Source organism: Chenopodium album, chromosome 1, assembly GCF_948465745.1.
Source record: "Chenopodium album chromosome 1, dcCheAlbu1.1, whole genome shotgun sequence".
Lineage (NCBI taxonomy): Eukaryota > Viridiplantae > Streptophyta > Magnoliopsida > Caryophyllales > Amaranthaceae > Chenopodium > Chenopodium album.
In genome coordinates, this window is record NC_137834.1 from 84,747,284 (window position 1) to 84,761,334 (window position 14,051).

At 32.2% G+C, this 14,051-nt stretch overlaps 2 protein-coding genes across 2 annotated transcripts; both read left to right on the top strand.

The window, feature by feature from the left end:
* The first annotated feature begins 4,180 nt into the window (after window positions 1-4,180).
* Window positions 4,181-6,991, top strand: LOC145637351 (uncharacterized). The gene has a single exon (XM_081688810.1). It carries the CDS (start codon window positions 4,181-4,183, stop codon window positions 6,989-6,991), a length of 2,811 nt encoding a protein of 936 aa, XP_081544936.1.
* Window positions 6,992-9,816: 2,825 nt separating this feature from the next.
* On the top strand, window positions 9,817-11,905 carry LOC145623939 (uncharacterized). Its single transcript, XM_081676861.1, has 4 exons — window positions 9,817-10,333; window positions 10,420-10,548; window positions 11,384-11,479; window positions 11,595-11,905. The coding sequence occupies exons 1-3, from the start codon at window positions 10,146-10,148 to the stop codon at window positions 11,427-11,429; spliced, it is 363 nt and encodes a 120-aa protein (XP_081532987.1). The 5' UTR covers window positions 9,817-10,145; the 3' UTR covers window positions 11,430-11,479; window positions 11,595-11,905.
* The last annotated feature ends 2,146 nt before the right edge of the window (window positions 11,906-14,051 follow it).

A 14,051-nucleotide genomic window follows, 5' to 3' on the forward strand; every position in this document is an offset into this window, starting at 1 on the left:
CGACCCATTCTTACCCGACCCAAAGCCGACCCGTTTACCCGAATTGACAGCTATATATATATATATATATATATATATATATATACATATATATATATATATATATATATATATATATATATATATATATATATATATATATATATGTTACTAATTGAAGCTTGGCAATGTTGAATACAAAGTGCCAATTTTTAAGGATGAATCTTGAAACCAACTATTACAATGATTAATTTGATGAAAACTAAGCTAAATTAATTAAAAGGAATGTTTCAAACTAAGGTTGAGATCCAATGATAAGGACTTTAAAATGAGAAGGATGAGAAGGAATAAATGTGCATATATTTTATACTAAATGTGCATTTTTTTTATATTGAATGTGCATAATTGTGTTTCAAACTGATAAAAATTTTAAATTTTCTGGAAAAACGAAAATTATGTACATTTGTTAAAAAAATATGCACATCAAATTTGAGTTAATTTTTTTTTTGCACATTTAGTTAAAAAAATATGCACATTTAGTACAAAAATTATGAACAAAAAATCCTTCTCATTCTTCTCATTTTAAGGAACTTCTCATTTGACCCTAAATATATACATACATACATACATATATATATATATATATATATATATATATATATATATATATATATATATATATATAATATATATATATAAAACTTCTTATTTATTTATGCATATAGTTATTTTAAAATAAGAATAAAAAATAAATAAATAACTAGTCGTCATAGTCATGACACATGCTATAGACTAGTCTTAGCTTCATTTCCATTTCAAGTTCCTATCAAGTATCAACCATCATATTTTTGATTTTTGAAGACCAAGCTTTGGCTTGGCATAGTGGAAATTAAAGCAGAGTATTTTAAACATAAGGTTGGAGCTTCAATCCCCACTAGTGACCATTTTGGAGAAGAGGATTCCCTCACCTTAAGTCCTTAACCCCACTCTTCCAAATTGTATAGCCCGCTAATACGAGTTGTTAGCCCGTGTCTTCATCTTACCTAAAATAAAAAACAAAATTTTGGTAGGACCGATGAGTATTTACATCTACCAAAAGTTCTTTAATACAGTATAGTAACGCTACAACAAAAGGGTTAATTAGTAGCACCAAATTAATAGCACTAATGATAAAATGCTATTATTGTTATCAAATGATAGCACATTATTTTTAAGTGCCGTTAGAAAGATGCTATTAAAATCACCTTAGTTTTCATCATAGTTTTATATAGCGTTTATTCCTAAACGCTGTTAATTAAGTGCTATCAATTAAAGTGGTTACATATAATAAATAAATAATAAAAAAAGTATTCCTATTTCTTAGCCTAATTTCCCACCAAACTACTAGTATTAGAATACTAGTCTACTACTCACAATTACCCATGACTTCACTGCTCCCTCCACTTCACAAATTTTTTTATTTTTTTTTGTTTTTCCGCTAGAAACTACAGCCCTCAATCCCAATTTCCCCAAATTGAGTTCCCTTCAATCCAAATCCAAATCCCAGTTTCCCTAAATTAATTAAAGAGTTCCCTTCAGTCCAATAAATTGTTGAGCAATTCCTCTTCTCCGGCAAATTGTGGGCAGTTGAGCAATTCTTCTATTTCTGCAAATTGAGCACTTCATTGTCCTCTCTACTGGTGTTTGCGGGCTTCGTTGATTGAAATTATCAATTGTGAGTATTTTTTTCTTATGTAATTGCATTTTTTAAGTTTGAATTTGCTGTTCTTCATGGGTCAATATTCAATGTTTTTGGGTTATGCTGTTTATAAGACTTTTAGTTATGAAATTTGCAATTTTGATTAAGGTTTTTTGAGGTTTAATCTGAATTTGCTAATTTGCATGTTAATAAATTGTGTTTTGTTCCATTTTATTCTGGTTGTTTGATATTTCATTAGGCTTATATGACCCCCATTGCCTATTTAATTGAGGTAGAAGGCTAACATGTGTTCTAGTGTTATATTTTGTTCTTAAAATGGAGAGGATCTGAATCACACAAGGTTCCGTCCGTTTGAGCATAGTAGATTTGCTGCAGTAACTGAAAAAATTAGTAGGATTAAAAATTCAAACTTTCACATAATCATAAGTGAATACAACATAATCTTAGTTTAGATGTTTCAAAAAAAAAAAAAATCTTAGTTTAGATGTTTAGGGTGCGTGTCTCTGTTGTATATTATGATACATAGTCATTCAATTGACAAGTTTAGTCATTTGGGTCGTTCAACAATCATTAGCTGTGGATCATACATATCTATGTAAGTAGAAAGTATGCATGTAGGTAGATATGGTTAATAATCAAATTAATTGCAATAAATGGAGAAAAATACAACAGCCAACATGCATAATTATTGAGTCAAAAATCATGAGTTTGTTAACTTGTACAATTTTTTTCATGAATTTATCTGGTCATGTCTATACCATGGATTCACTAAAAAAGTACTAAGTGTAGGATTGGACCAAAATATCTATGATCATTTGCAATAACTAATTTAATTGGGCACCAAAAATACTTGCACAACTACTAAAACAATAACAAGATACATCACAAACATGAAGTTTCTACTTTGTACACTTTCTAATTTTATAGCTTGCTCTGAAAAACTGAGTAAAATAAGGGGAAGAGAAACCCGGACCCACAGATGTTGTAATCAATCATCAAGATATCAAATTCACTATTTGCTTAGTAGAGGAGTATTTTTGTTAAATAGTTTCCTAATAAACACTAAAGATAGGCATGGTCCACAATTACTTGTGAAATTAACAAACGATTTAGTCAATGTAAGCAAAGAAGAACATTTGGATATTCTCTAGCATAGTTAGTCTTAAAGTACACGTCTAAGTGTTAGGCACAATCACTTATTAATGATTTAACTCATGGAAATACCAACCTTTAATGAACATCTATGGTTCTTGTATCATAGTATCTTTAGTGACCTGATAAAAATCACTTGTATTATAGTCACTTTGCTACAACTGCCAGCTAATTTAGGAGTTATCATGGATAATGTTTTGTGTCCCTACTTGAATTATTTCTAGTCCATATAGTTTAATAAAGAAAAGTAGTATTAATTGAGTATATACAAATAAACTTGAAAAGAAAAGAGGCTTGGTTATTGTAAAAAGGACCAACACATATGCCTTACACTAACTTGGTTTTCATTATAATCTTAAAGGTAAGTGCATTTAGAATTAGCAGGTCAAAACAAGTGAAAAGTATGGCCACATAATATGCTAATGCACGAATTGAACTTGGAACTCTTTTAGTCTAATTGAAATCTACTCCATGTACTACTATCTTGAATAGCTTGCTATACCTCAATTATTAATAATTATTAAATCATACTTTATTGTATAGTGGAATATAAAAGCGCTTCTATACTCCTACAATTTTTAAGTGTTACAACCTAACCAACACATAGTTTCATGAAAATCAATTGACTTTAATATAAAAGGTTATAAGTGGGTTAGTGGGGTATTATTGTAAGAAAATTTAGCTGGGTTAGTATTTATTGAAAAGTAAAGGACGTGAGAGGGAAAAAAATAGTTTAAAAAAATTAGTAGTGTGTTAAAGAGGCGACCACAAGGAGGGAATTGTTAAGATATGCTACAAATTACTTGTATCGGATTAAATTTGAATATTACATACATGTATGAAATTAATTGATTTCATTATTGTTTATTTGTTGTTAATTGTGATTAGTACCTCACTCTATTATCTAATTTTGTAAGGTTAAAAAGTCCATTACTGACTTTTTTAAAATTCTTTAAGAAATTTCATGGAAAAGGTTATCTTGTATATATACACGAACTATATTAACCTAAATTAGTATAATTATCATTAATTATTCCGATCCTTTTGTTAGTTATCGTAGTTTTACTTTTATGGTGTAGCAATATAAAAATGGATCGGAAATGGATGCTTGCAAGGCGTACTAGTGACAAATATGAACAAGGGGTAGATGAGTTTATTGCATTTGCTATTGAGCATTCTGAAGATCCATCTCGCATTTTGTGTCCATGTGTCAATTGTAACAACATGATCCGACACAATGTCGAGGATGTAAGAATCCATTTGGTGGTTAATGGAATTATCCAACAGTACAAGTGTTGGATAAAACACGGTGATACATTAGGGGACATACCTTCTTATGTAGATACTGAGATGTATGATGAAATGAATAATGATGAAATAGAAGATAATTTCCATCTAGGCAATGATCATCTAGAAGAAATGACGTGTATTTTAGAGGAAAACATTGAAGATAGTTCTGAAATGTTTGACACATTATGTAGTGGTGCAAAGAACCCTTTGTACCCTGGTTGTTCTACATTTAGCAAATTATCTGCTGTGCTGAAATTATACCATCTCAAAGCTCGTAGTGGATGGACTGATACAAGTTTTTCGAGCTTACTTGAATTAGTGAAAGAGATGCTTCCTATTGATAATGTGCTTCCGGGTCGTATTTACGAGGCAAAGAAGATGTTGTGCTCTATGGGCATGGGGTATGAAAAAATTCATGCCTTCCCTAATGATTGCATTTTATATCGAAAAGGATATGCCTCTTTAAAAAGCTGCCCTGAATGTGAGGCTCCACGATACAAGGAAAATAATGTGCCAGCAAAGGTTATGTGGTATTTTCCAATAGTGCCAAGATTTAAACGCTTATTTAGTATTGTTGAAGAATCAAAGAATTTGACATGGCATGAAGATGGGAGAAAAAAAGATGGTTTACTTAGACACCCGGCCGACTCTCCACAATGGATCAAAATTAACTGCGACTTTCTTGAATTTGGGGCGGAGCATAGAAATTTGCGTCTCGCCCTTGCTGCTGATGGAAAAATTAACCGCGACTTTCCTGATTTGAAGATGATGTGGGAGAATGGTGTAGAGGTGTATGATGCTTATCGCAATGAAGAATTTAATTTGAAAGCATTGCTTTTTGGTACAATAAATGATTTTCCAGCGTATGGAAATTTGGCAGGTTATGCTACAAAAGGCTATGAAGCATGCCCTGTATGCCAGAATAACACATTCTCCTTCTACTTAAATCATTCACGCAAAGTTGTCTACCCTGGAAATCGCAAATTTCTGCCAGTTAACCATCAATATAGAAGGTGGAGAAAAGCTTTTGATGGGACTTCTGAAGAAGGGACTCCTCCAGTGCCGCCAACAGGAGAACAAATACTTGAGAAAATGGAGAAGTTGAATGTCAAGTTTGGTAAGTTGAATGCAAAAGATGTTCCGAGCGCTGGTTACAAAAAGAGGTCAAGATTCTTTGACCTTCCTTATTGGAAGACCTTACATATTAGACACTTCCTAGATGTGATGCATATTGAAAAAAATGTGTGTGACAGTCTAATAAGTGCTTTACTTAATGTGAAGGATAAGAGTAAAGATGGTGAGGCTGCTAGGCTAGACTTAGTTGACATGAAAATCAGACCCGAATTAGCACCAGAACCAATTAAGGGCACAAATCGTACATATCTCCCACCTGCCTGCCACACTCTATCAAGGAAGGAGAAAGTTTCTTTTTGCGAGTTTCTTTCTGGAGTTAAGGTTCCTGAAGGTTATTCTTCAAACATTAAAAGGCTTGTGTCAATGAAAGACTTGAAGCTAATTGGATTGAAGTCACATGATTGTCATATTCTAATGGAGCATCTTCTTCCAGTGGCTATTCGCTCTATTTTGCCAGAAGCTGTTCGAAATGCTATCACAAGACTTTGTATATTTTTCAGTGAGATTTGTAGCAAAGAGATTGACCCCTTTAAATTGAGTGACTTGCAAAAGGACCTTGTTGTTACATTGTGTAAGTTGGAGATGTATTTTCCGCCATCATTTTTTGACATTATGATTCATTTAATTGTTCACTTGGTTAGAGAAGTTCGATTATGTGGACCTGCATATCTGAGATATATGTATGCGATTGAGAGGTTCATGAAAATATTAAAGGGGTATGTTATGAGTGGGAGTCACCCAAAAGGTTGCATTGTCGAGCGTGCCTTAATTGAAGAAGCTCTTGAGTTTTGTAGTCAGTACCTTTCCAAAGTCGATGCAATAGGAATCCCAAAGACAAGGCATACAAAAGGGTATGAAGGAAGAGGAATAGTGGGGAAAAAAGTGGTCTCTCTATCATACAATGAAAGGCATCGAGCACACTTGTATGTACTTCACAATAGTGAAGATGTTGATCTGTATGTAGAGGAACACTTGGCGTTTTTAAGGGATTTAAATCCACGTAAGAGTGAAATATGGATAGCTGAAGAACATAATCGCTCTTTCGTTGAGTGGTTTCGACTTCGAATTGCTGATGAATTAGCTAATTCACCTTCGCATGTTTCTGACAGACTAAAATGGCTATCTCGGGGTCCTTGTTTTGAGGTTTTATCATATTCTGGTTATCAAATCAACAGGTATACTTTTTACACAAAGAACAGGGACAAAGAAACCACTATGCAGAACAGTGGGGTGTCGGTGTTGGCCCAAGCTATGCATATCTCTAGTGGAAAAGATAAAAACCCAATATATGCGGATATGACTTATTATGGAGTCATCCACGACATATGGGAATTGGATTATAGGACATATCAAGTTCCGATTTTCAGTTGTAATTGGGTTGATCACAATAATGGTGTGCATTTTGAGAACCCAGGGTTCACTATTGTTGATCTTACAAAAGTGGGTTATAAGGAGGAGCCATTCATATTTGCTTCACAAGCAAAGCAAGTTTTTTATGTGACTGACCCGACAAATAAAAGGAGACATGTTGTTTTGTCATCAAATAAAAGAAATGTGTTTGGAGACCAAGATATAGATAACATGGAAGACCCTTCATTCTCATTACAATCTCATTCATTTAGCAACAATGTAGTGGAGAATGAGGCATACACAAGAGTTGATCATGGAGAGGGTATATGGGTCGAAAATGCATCAAACTCAAGTACTAAAAAGGGAAAAAAGAGGAAAAAGCATTAATTTGGTAATCATACAACCATCTGTTTTTCCCTCTTAGCCCCCAATCTTTTACTGTTATATTACAAATATTTACGTATGCTTAATATGATTTTAATATGAATAATCTGCCCATGTGATTCTTTTTTTAGTGGCTTCTTTACATGTATATGTTATTTTATCTTTGTATGAGCAGGAATTACATTAATTAACATGTTTAAACTTACTAATATATATCTCATGTCCTAGGTTAATGGCTTCTTTACATATCAATCATGAGCATGGTGATGATGAAAATAATGATGCAAATGGTCATCCTACTTATAAAGGTAAAAAAGGACACAGGTCGAGGTGCAACTAGAATGGCATCATTGGTTCGAGCTAGAAATAGGGGTGTGAGATTCAATGTTCAGTGGAATGCCAATGGTCAACCTATTGGGGATTGTAGTGATAAACTGATGAGTTATTGGGGAGCTAGTATCCACAAAAATGTTCCAATCATTTACCCACACTGGCACAAAGTTCCTCAAAATCTGAAAGATGCACTTTTTGAGGATCTGGAGGTAAAATTCTTTGATTAATGAGTATATATATATATGTTTACATGGAGTTGTACATTGATTACTATTTACATTTTGTTACTTGTTCACTATAGATAACTTACATTTTGTTACTTGTTCACTGTAGATAACTTTTAAGGTTACTGAAAGAGATAAAGATTGGTTTTTACGCAAAGGAGGGCGATGTTGGAGCAACTTTAAATCATATCTTTCAAGAAATTGGTTATTTGATCAACAAGGAAATTTGCGAGAGAAGCCACCTTCAAAATATGATTTTATTGATGTCTCTCATTGGAAAACGTTCGTTAAAAGTCGTCTTTGTAAAAAGTTTCAGGTTTCTTTTCTCTTTTCTATAATACATGATTTATAAAGCAATTAGTCCAGACTTCAATAAACAAACTGAAATGTTAATGATATTTTGCCATTGTTTAATGCTTGAATAGGAGAAAAGTGCAGTTAATCGAGAGCGTGCATCGAAGAATGAGTATCCCCAAACAAAAGGACGAAGAGGTTGTGCTAGATATGAACAAGATATGGTTAGTATTGAGGTATTATAGTGACATTATATAATTACTTCCAGCAAACTAAACTAAATTTTACTTTTGGTCTTAAATCCAGATTAAAAAGTTGAAGAACGATGAAGGTAAAATTGTTTCATCTTTAGATCGTGGTGAACTATGGAAACTTATGAGAACCAACCAAGATAATATAGTTATACCTTCAGCTAAAGCCAAAGAAGTGGCTGCTCGAATTGTATGAACTTCTAATCATTTTTAATTGTTTTGGAATGTGGAATGATTCAATCTCAAGATCTATTGTATGTTTTAAATATGTTACAGGATTATCTAATGCATCAATCATCTAATGGTGAGTTTGTTGATCATGGCCGTGATGACGTACTTAGTAGGGCTTTGCAGAAGAAAGAAGGAACTGGACGAGTTAGGGCAGTTGGTGCTGGAGTGACACCTAAAAGATACTTTAGAGCATGTGACTCAAAGAAAGAAAAGATAACAGAAATGGAATCACGTATCAAATTCTTAGAACAAGAGCTACAAGAATTGAAAAAATCGAGGTTGGAGGAGAAAATGAAACATCTTGATGAGGAGATTGTTGAAAATTATAGCACCGATGAAGTAGCTTTGGAACATAATAAAACCATTCAAATTCCTGAGGTAAAAATTTCATTATTTTTCTCATTAAATTTTGATTAGATTGTTAAAGACACGTGTGAAGATGCCTTATATGTAGTATAATTAAATATGTTAAAGTGATGCTGGTTGTGAAACTTTGAAGTTAAAATACATTGATATTGGTGTTGCCTTTGGAATATAAGCTTTACATTAATTTATATCGTTCTCACACTGCAACTCTTTTTTTCCCTATCATATTCTTTGGGAATTCAATACTACAACTCTGGGAATGTCATGTTGCTAGAGGTATATTGAACCTGATGGAGGTTCTATCTTCCCACTGGAACTCTTTCTAACACTCTTATGATGAGTCTTATAAATTATATCATACATATCTAGTTGTCTAACAACATGATTTAGCAAAATTACTAATTGAAGTGGTTAGATAACTATAAAGACAATTATTTGAACAAAATAGGGGCAAGGTATAATGTTTCAGACTCCATCCCAAAGTTCCTTACATTAGTGTTGAAAATTTTATATTGCTATATTGTTAGGTCTTAGTTGAGACGAATTATGCTAAATCAGTTTTTACTATTTATTATATAGGGAATAATTGCATGCCAGTTAGCTTTATCAGATCCGAGTTATAGAGTGGTAGCTACTGGAAAGGTGCACAATGTTAACAACGGCTCTGTGGTACATAATAAATCATTACCATCGGGTTACATGCGAGTTGCAATAGATTATACAACTGAGGAGCATACACCTTTGCCCGTCCCTCTCGATGATGGTGAAGCATTCGTCCTTAAAGATTCCATAAACACAATCGTATTGTGGCCCACACATCTCATTATTACAGATGTTCCGGTATAAATCCATTTTTTTTAATATTATTTCTTGATGATTGCCACTTTGCGTTTGTTGGTTATAAAATTTTTACAGTTGTTTTTTTTTTCTGAAAAAAAAACTTTGGATTACTAATGTTCACAAGGTTATAAAAGTTCTTCAGATCCCAAAGCTAAGAAGACCAAAGCTTCTCCATTGAATACCATATTAAGAAATGATGAACCTTCTCATGCATCATTTGAATATCAACCACAAAAGTTGGATGATAATATTGAGACAATCCCATTCCCGGACACCCTTGTGGCTGATCTTCAAATAATGCACAAGTACACTTTGAAGATGGCTCAGAAAGAACAAATTCACATCCTTATTGACATGGGAATTCCTGGTCAAAATAATGAGATCTTCATAGGCCGTGAAGAGATTTTTCAATTTCTTGCCCAAGCAAAAATTGGTGTCTGTCATATCGTAATTCACATGTCGTGAGTGTTTATTAGCTGTTTGTTTATACTGTTTTTTTTTTGTTTTTTTTTAAGGAAATATGTTTATGTTGGTTACATGATATATTTAGTTTTAAAGATCCATTTAGTCATATATCTTTCATGATGAATTCGTAGGTTATTGCATCGTCGTTGCCAAATGCTTGGTTTAGTGGGTTTATTTGGCTTTTTATGTCCAAGTGGGATATCTCCCGTAGCACAATTTAAGAAGGGAGAGATAAAGAAAGTTGAAGAGGATCAAAGAGCTCGTTCTGAATACATCAAGAATACATTATTTAAAGTTGAGGCAACTAAAGGAAGGGTCTTCCTAGCACCGTATAATGTTGGGTATGTATATTATTTGTTTATATTATATTTGTCCATGGTGAATAATTTAAACTACTAAGAGTTGGTTTTTACGCCTTACTACATAGGATTCATTGGGTGTTGTGTGTTATTGATCCGTATAATGACATCGTATATTTTCTGGATCCTCTACACAATGAAAATAACAAAGGCACAGGAAATGGAATTGGAGATGATTTGCGTTCAATTGTCGACAGGTTAGAGACTTTTTTCAATTTCTTTTAATGAATATTGGTGCAAAATTCCTCTAAAAAGTGCCAGATTTTCATATTTTTAGGTTGAATGTATAATTCTAAGCTCATTGTCATTTTCTTGTTTTAGTTTCTTATATGCTACTTCTTAAGATTTGGCATGTGAGTTTACTCCTAGATTTCTGATGGTTTTCTAACGAAAAATTTGGTAAGAAGATGCCTTGTTGAGTTGTGCAATTATATACCATAGGAGTGCAGACAATACAATATTACCTTTAGTTGTGCAACTGATGTAGTGTCAACTCGATCTGGCAGAAATGGTACGGAGTTGGAGAATTATGTAGGAAATGTATAAATAAGGACATAAGTGTAGTGTAGCATCTTTTATTTCATCTACAATGGTCATCTCATCATCGATCTATTACTTGAAATCAAGTGTAAAATGCAAAGGTTAATTAATGCAATTTTCAAGGTGACATAATCAAGTGTGAAATGCAATGGTTAATTATTGCAATTTTGTTGTTATGCAGAGCACTCTTTGGTTTTCGAAGTAATGAGCACCAAGTGGGTGCAGATACAAGTATGTTGTATGACTGTAATTTTTGTTATAATTTACAATTTTTGAAATTATTTATGATTATTTTTTTGTCATGGTTAATTATTGCAATTTTGTTCTTATGCAGAGCACTCTTTGGTTTTCGAAGTGAAAAAGGATTGTTAAAGAAGATTAAAATGAGCACTAAGTGGGTGCAGATACAAGTATGTTGTATGACTGTAATTTTTGTTATAATTTACAATTTTTGAAATTATTTATGATTATTTTTTTGTCATGATTATGCAGTGCCCACGACAAAATAATGGCGTTGATTGTGGATATTACGTTATGAGATTTATGAAAGAGATCATTGACCATAAGCAAATCCAAATTTTTGAAGATGTATGACCTTTTCTTTGTTTTAAACTTAATATGCCTACATTTGATGCTTATTATGTTAATCAAAATTCTTATTTTATTTATTCTTTTTTGTCCGGTCTTATTTTATATTTTGCAGTACTTTCATGATTGCAATGTCTCAAGGTATGATCAAGACCAAATTGATGAAATCCGAACTCAATGGGCACGTCATGTTCTTCTCATGTGAATATGTGGTTGATTCACCATGTATTTTAATTTGTAATAGGCCACAAATTTTTAATTTAAGAATTTTGTAGTGACTTAATTAGGGTATGTATATATTTGAATTGACATATATTGTACTGTAATTTTTTCCCTTTCTTGGAGAGTGTTACCAAAAATGACTATTAATATTATTTGTATTTTATGAGACCTTAAGACATTTATTTCATTTGGAAAATTAAATTTAGTTCTGTTCTAGATCTTGGTTAGTTTGTACTGATTTGTTTAGCTAAATATTTATTAATAATTATAATTAATGCATTATATAGATTTTGAATTTAAAATATTTAACAGCGCTTTCTAATAAATGCTATTGATTAATTCAAAATAAATCAATTATGAATGTCATCAACCTTCCCACCATTTTAATTGATTTTACAGCGTTTTATATTCACTGCTGCTAAATTGAACACTATTAATGGCGCTTAACTTAAGCGCTATAATTGTTTTAGCAGCGCATATATTCAATAGCGCTTTACAAACGCTGTGTTTTATAGAAAAAAAGCGTTGTTAATTAATCCTTTTGTTGTAGTGTAATAGTTATTCGTACTCTCTTAATTTTTCTTAGCCTCTTAGGTATCCCAACCGTTTGGCAATTACATACAACGTAACACCACTATGAGAGTGAGGGATACCTTAAATGGTTAGAATTTCTCTCCTGATTCCAAGAGATTTTGGGATCAATTCTCATCGCCCGCCCTTGTGGCTCTCTAAACACCAAAAAAAACATACACCACCTCTTTAATCTGACAAATGTTGTATGTTATTGCAAACTTGCAATATACTACATAAAATTAATTAAACATAGTTATTTGGGTATCTGAATGTATAGTTTGCAAAATACCAACAATTTATAAATTATTGATAAATTAAATATATTCTTGGTTAAATTTCTGCATTAAAAGATACGGTCATGCAAATTAAATCGGGTACTTTAAGAAAATTGGAATCCTATTACACTATATCAAGTGTTGAAAGAGAAAAACAAAATTGTTCGTAGTCAATTAAAAAGTGTGGTGCATCCAAAGTTTGGATTATTAGTATAATTTTTAAACAAAAATGCCCCATAAACATAATACATATATGATCAAACAAACTTAAAGAAGAATGAACGAGTTTCAAATATATTAAGACTAAAAATCATAAGATTTGCAATCATAATGAGACCTCAAATTAAAATTTTCAATTAATATAATACAATAGATATGAGAAACAAGTCTCGTAATCACGTAGTCTATTTTAGAGGAGAAATAACACATAAGTAATTAATAGGGTCACAACCTAGTAGGGTAGTACGTAGAGAGGGACTTCAATATGAGATGATCTATACAACCAATTTAGATCATGAAACGGAATCAAGTTCCTGCAAACCGCTTGGACACCATACAAGAGGAGAATAGAAAACTTAAAGTAAAATGGATTTATCTGAGAAACAATTAACATGCTAAAGATCTTCTAGTGATAGAATTTAATGTTTCTATACTTCTTAGAGAGAAAGCTTCAAACTCGAATGAGTCGAATATCTGATGAATAACACGCTATCTAGTACAACATTCAACATCTCCATTGATATAGTTTTGTTATTTGATATTTTTGTTGTTCATATTCTTTAGGATTTTTTTGTCAACAACTAGCTTTTAAGTTAGCACTTTTGCGGTGAACAATTACTATTTACTTTAGAATTTGTGAATAACTACCTTATATTGAATTTTTATTTTGGTACCACTACTAGTTGACGGATTTCGTCAATATTTTTGTTAATTCCAAATTGAGAGCCCTAAATTATAATTGAAGATTAAGAGAAATGTTTTGGAAAGATTTCGATATAAATTTTGAGTAAAATTCGCAAATTGAAACCACAAATGCATGTTGGAATTATATTATGTTAGCCCCAAATTGAAAACACTAATCTAATTTGGGTATAAATTAGGCAAATTAAAACAGAAAAATATTAATATGGGGTTCAAAGTAACTATAGATATAACATTAAGGTGCTTAAAATAGGTAATGGGGTCTAATGTAAGTAATTAGAGTTAATTTTGTTTAAAATTGTTGAATGTGGGTCGTCTACGGTATCCGTCAAATGGTAGTGGTACCAAAACAAAAACTCAAAATAAAGTAATTTGTTTGCAAATTTTAAAATAAAAGGTACATAGTTGTTTGCAAATAATAAAAATGGTAAATACCAATTGGATGTTGGTGTAGTGGTAATTGGGACTACATTTGGTAAGGAGGATGTGGGTTCAATCTTTCGCAATAACAATTGGGAGGGGAGTAGGGGACTGGAATCTAACCGCCCAAAACTGATCCCAAAATCCGGATTAGCCCAAAG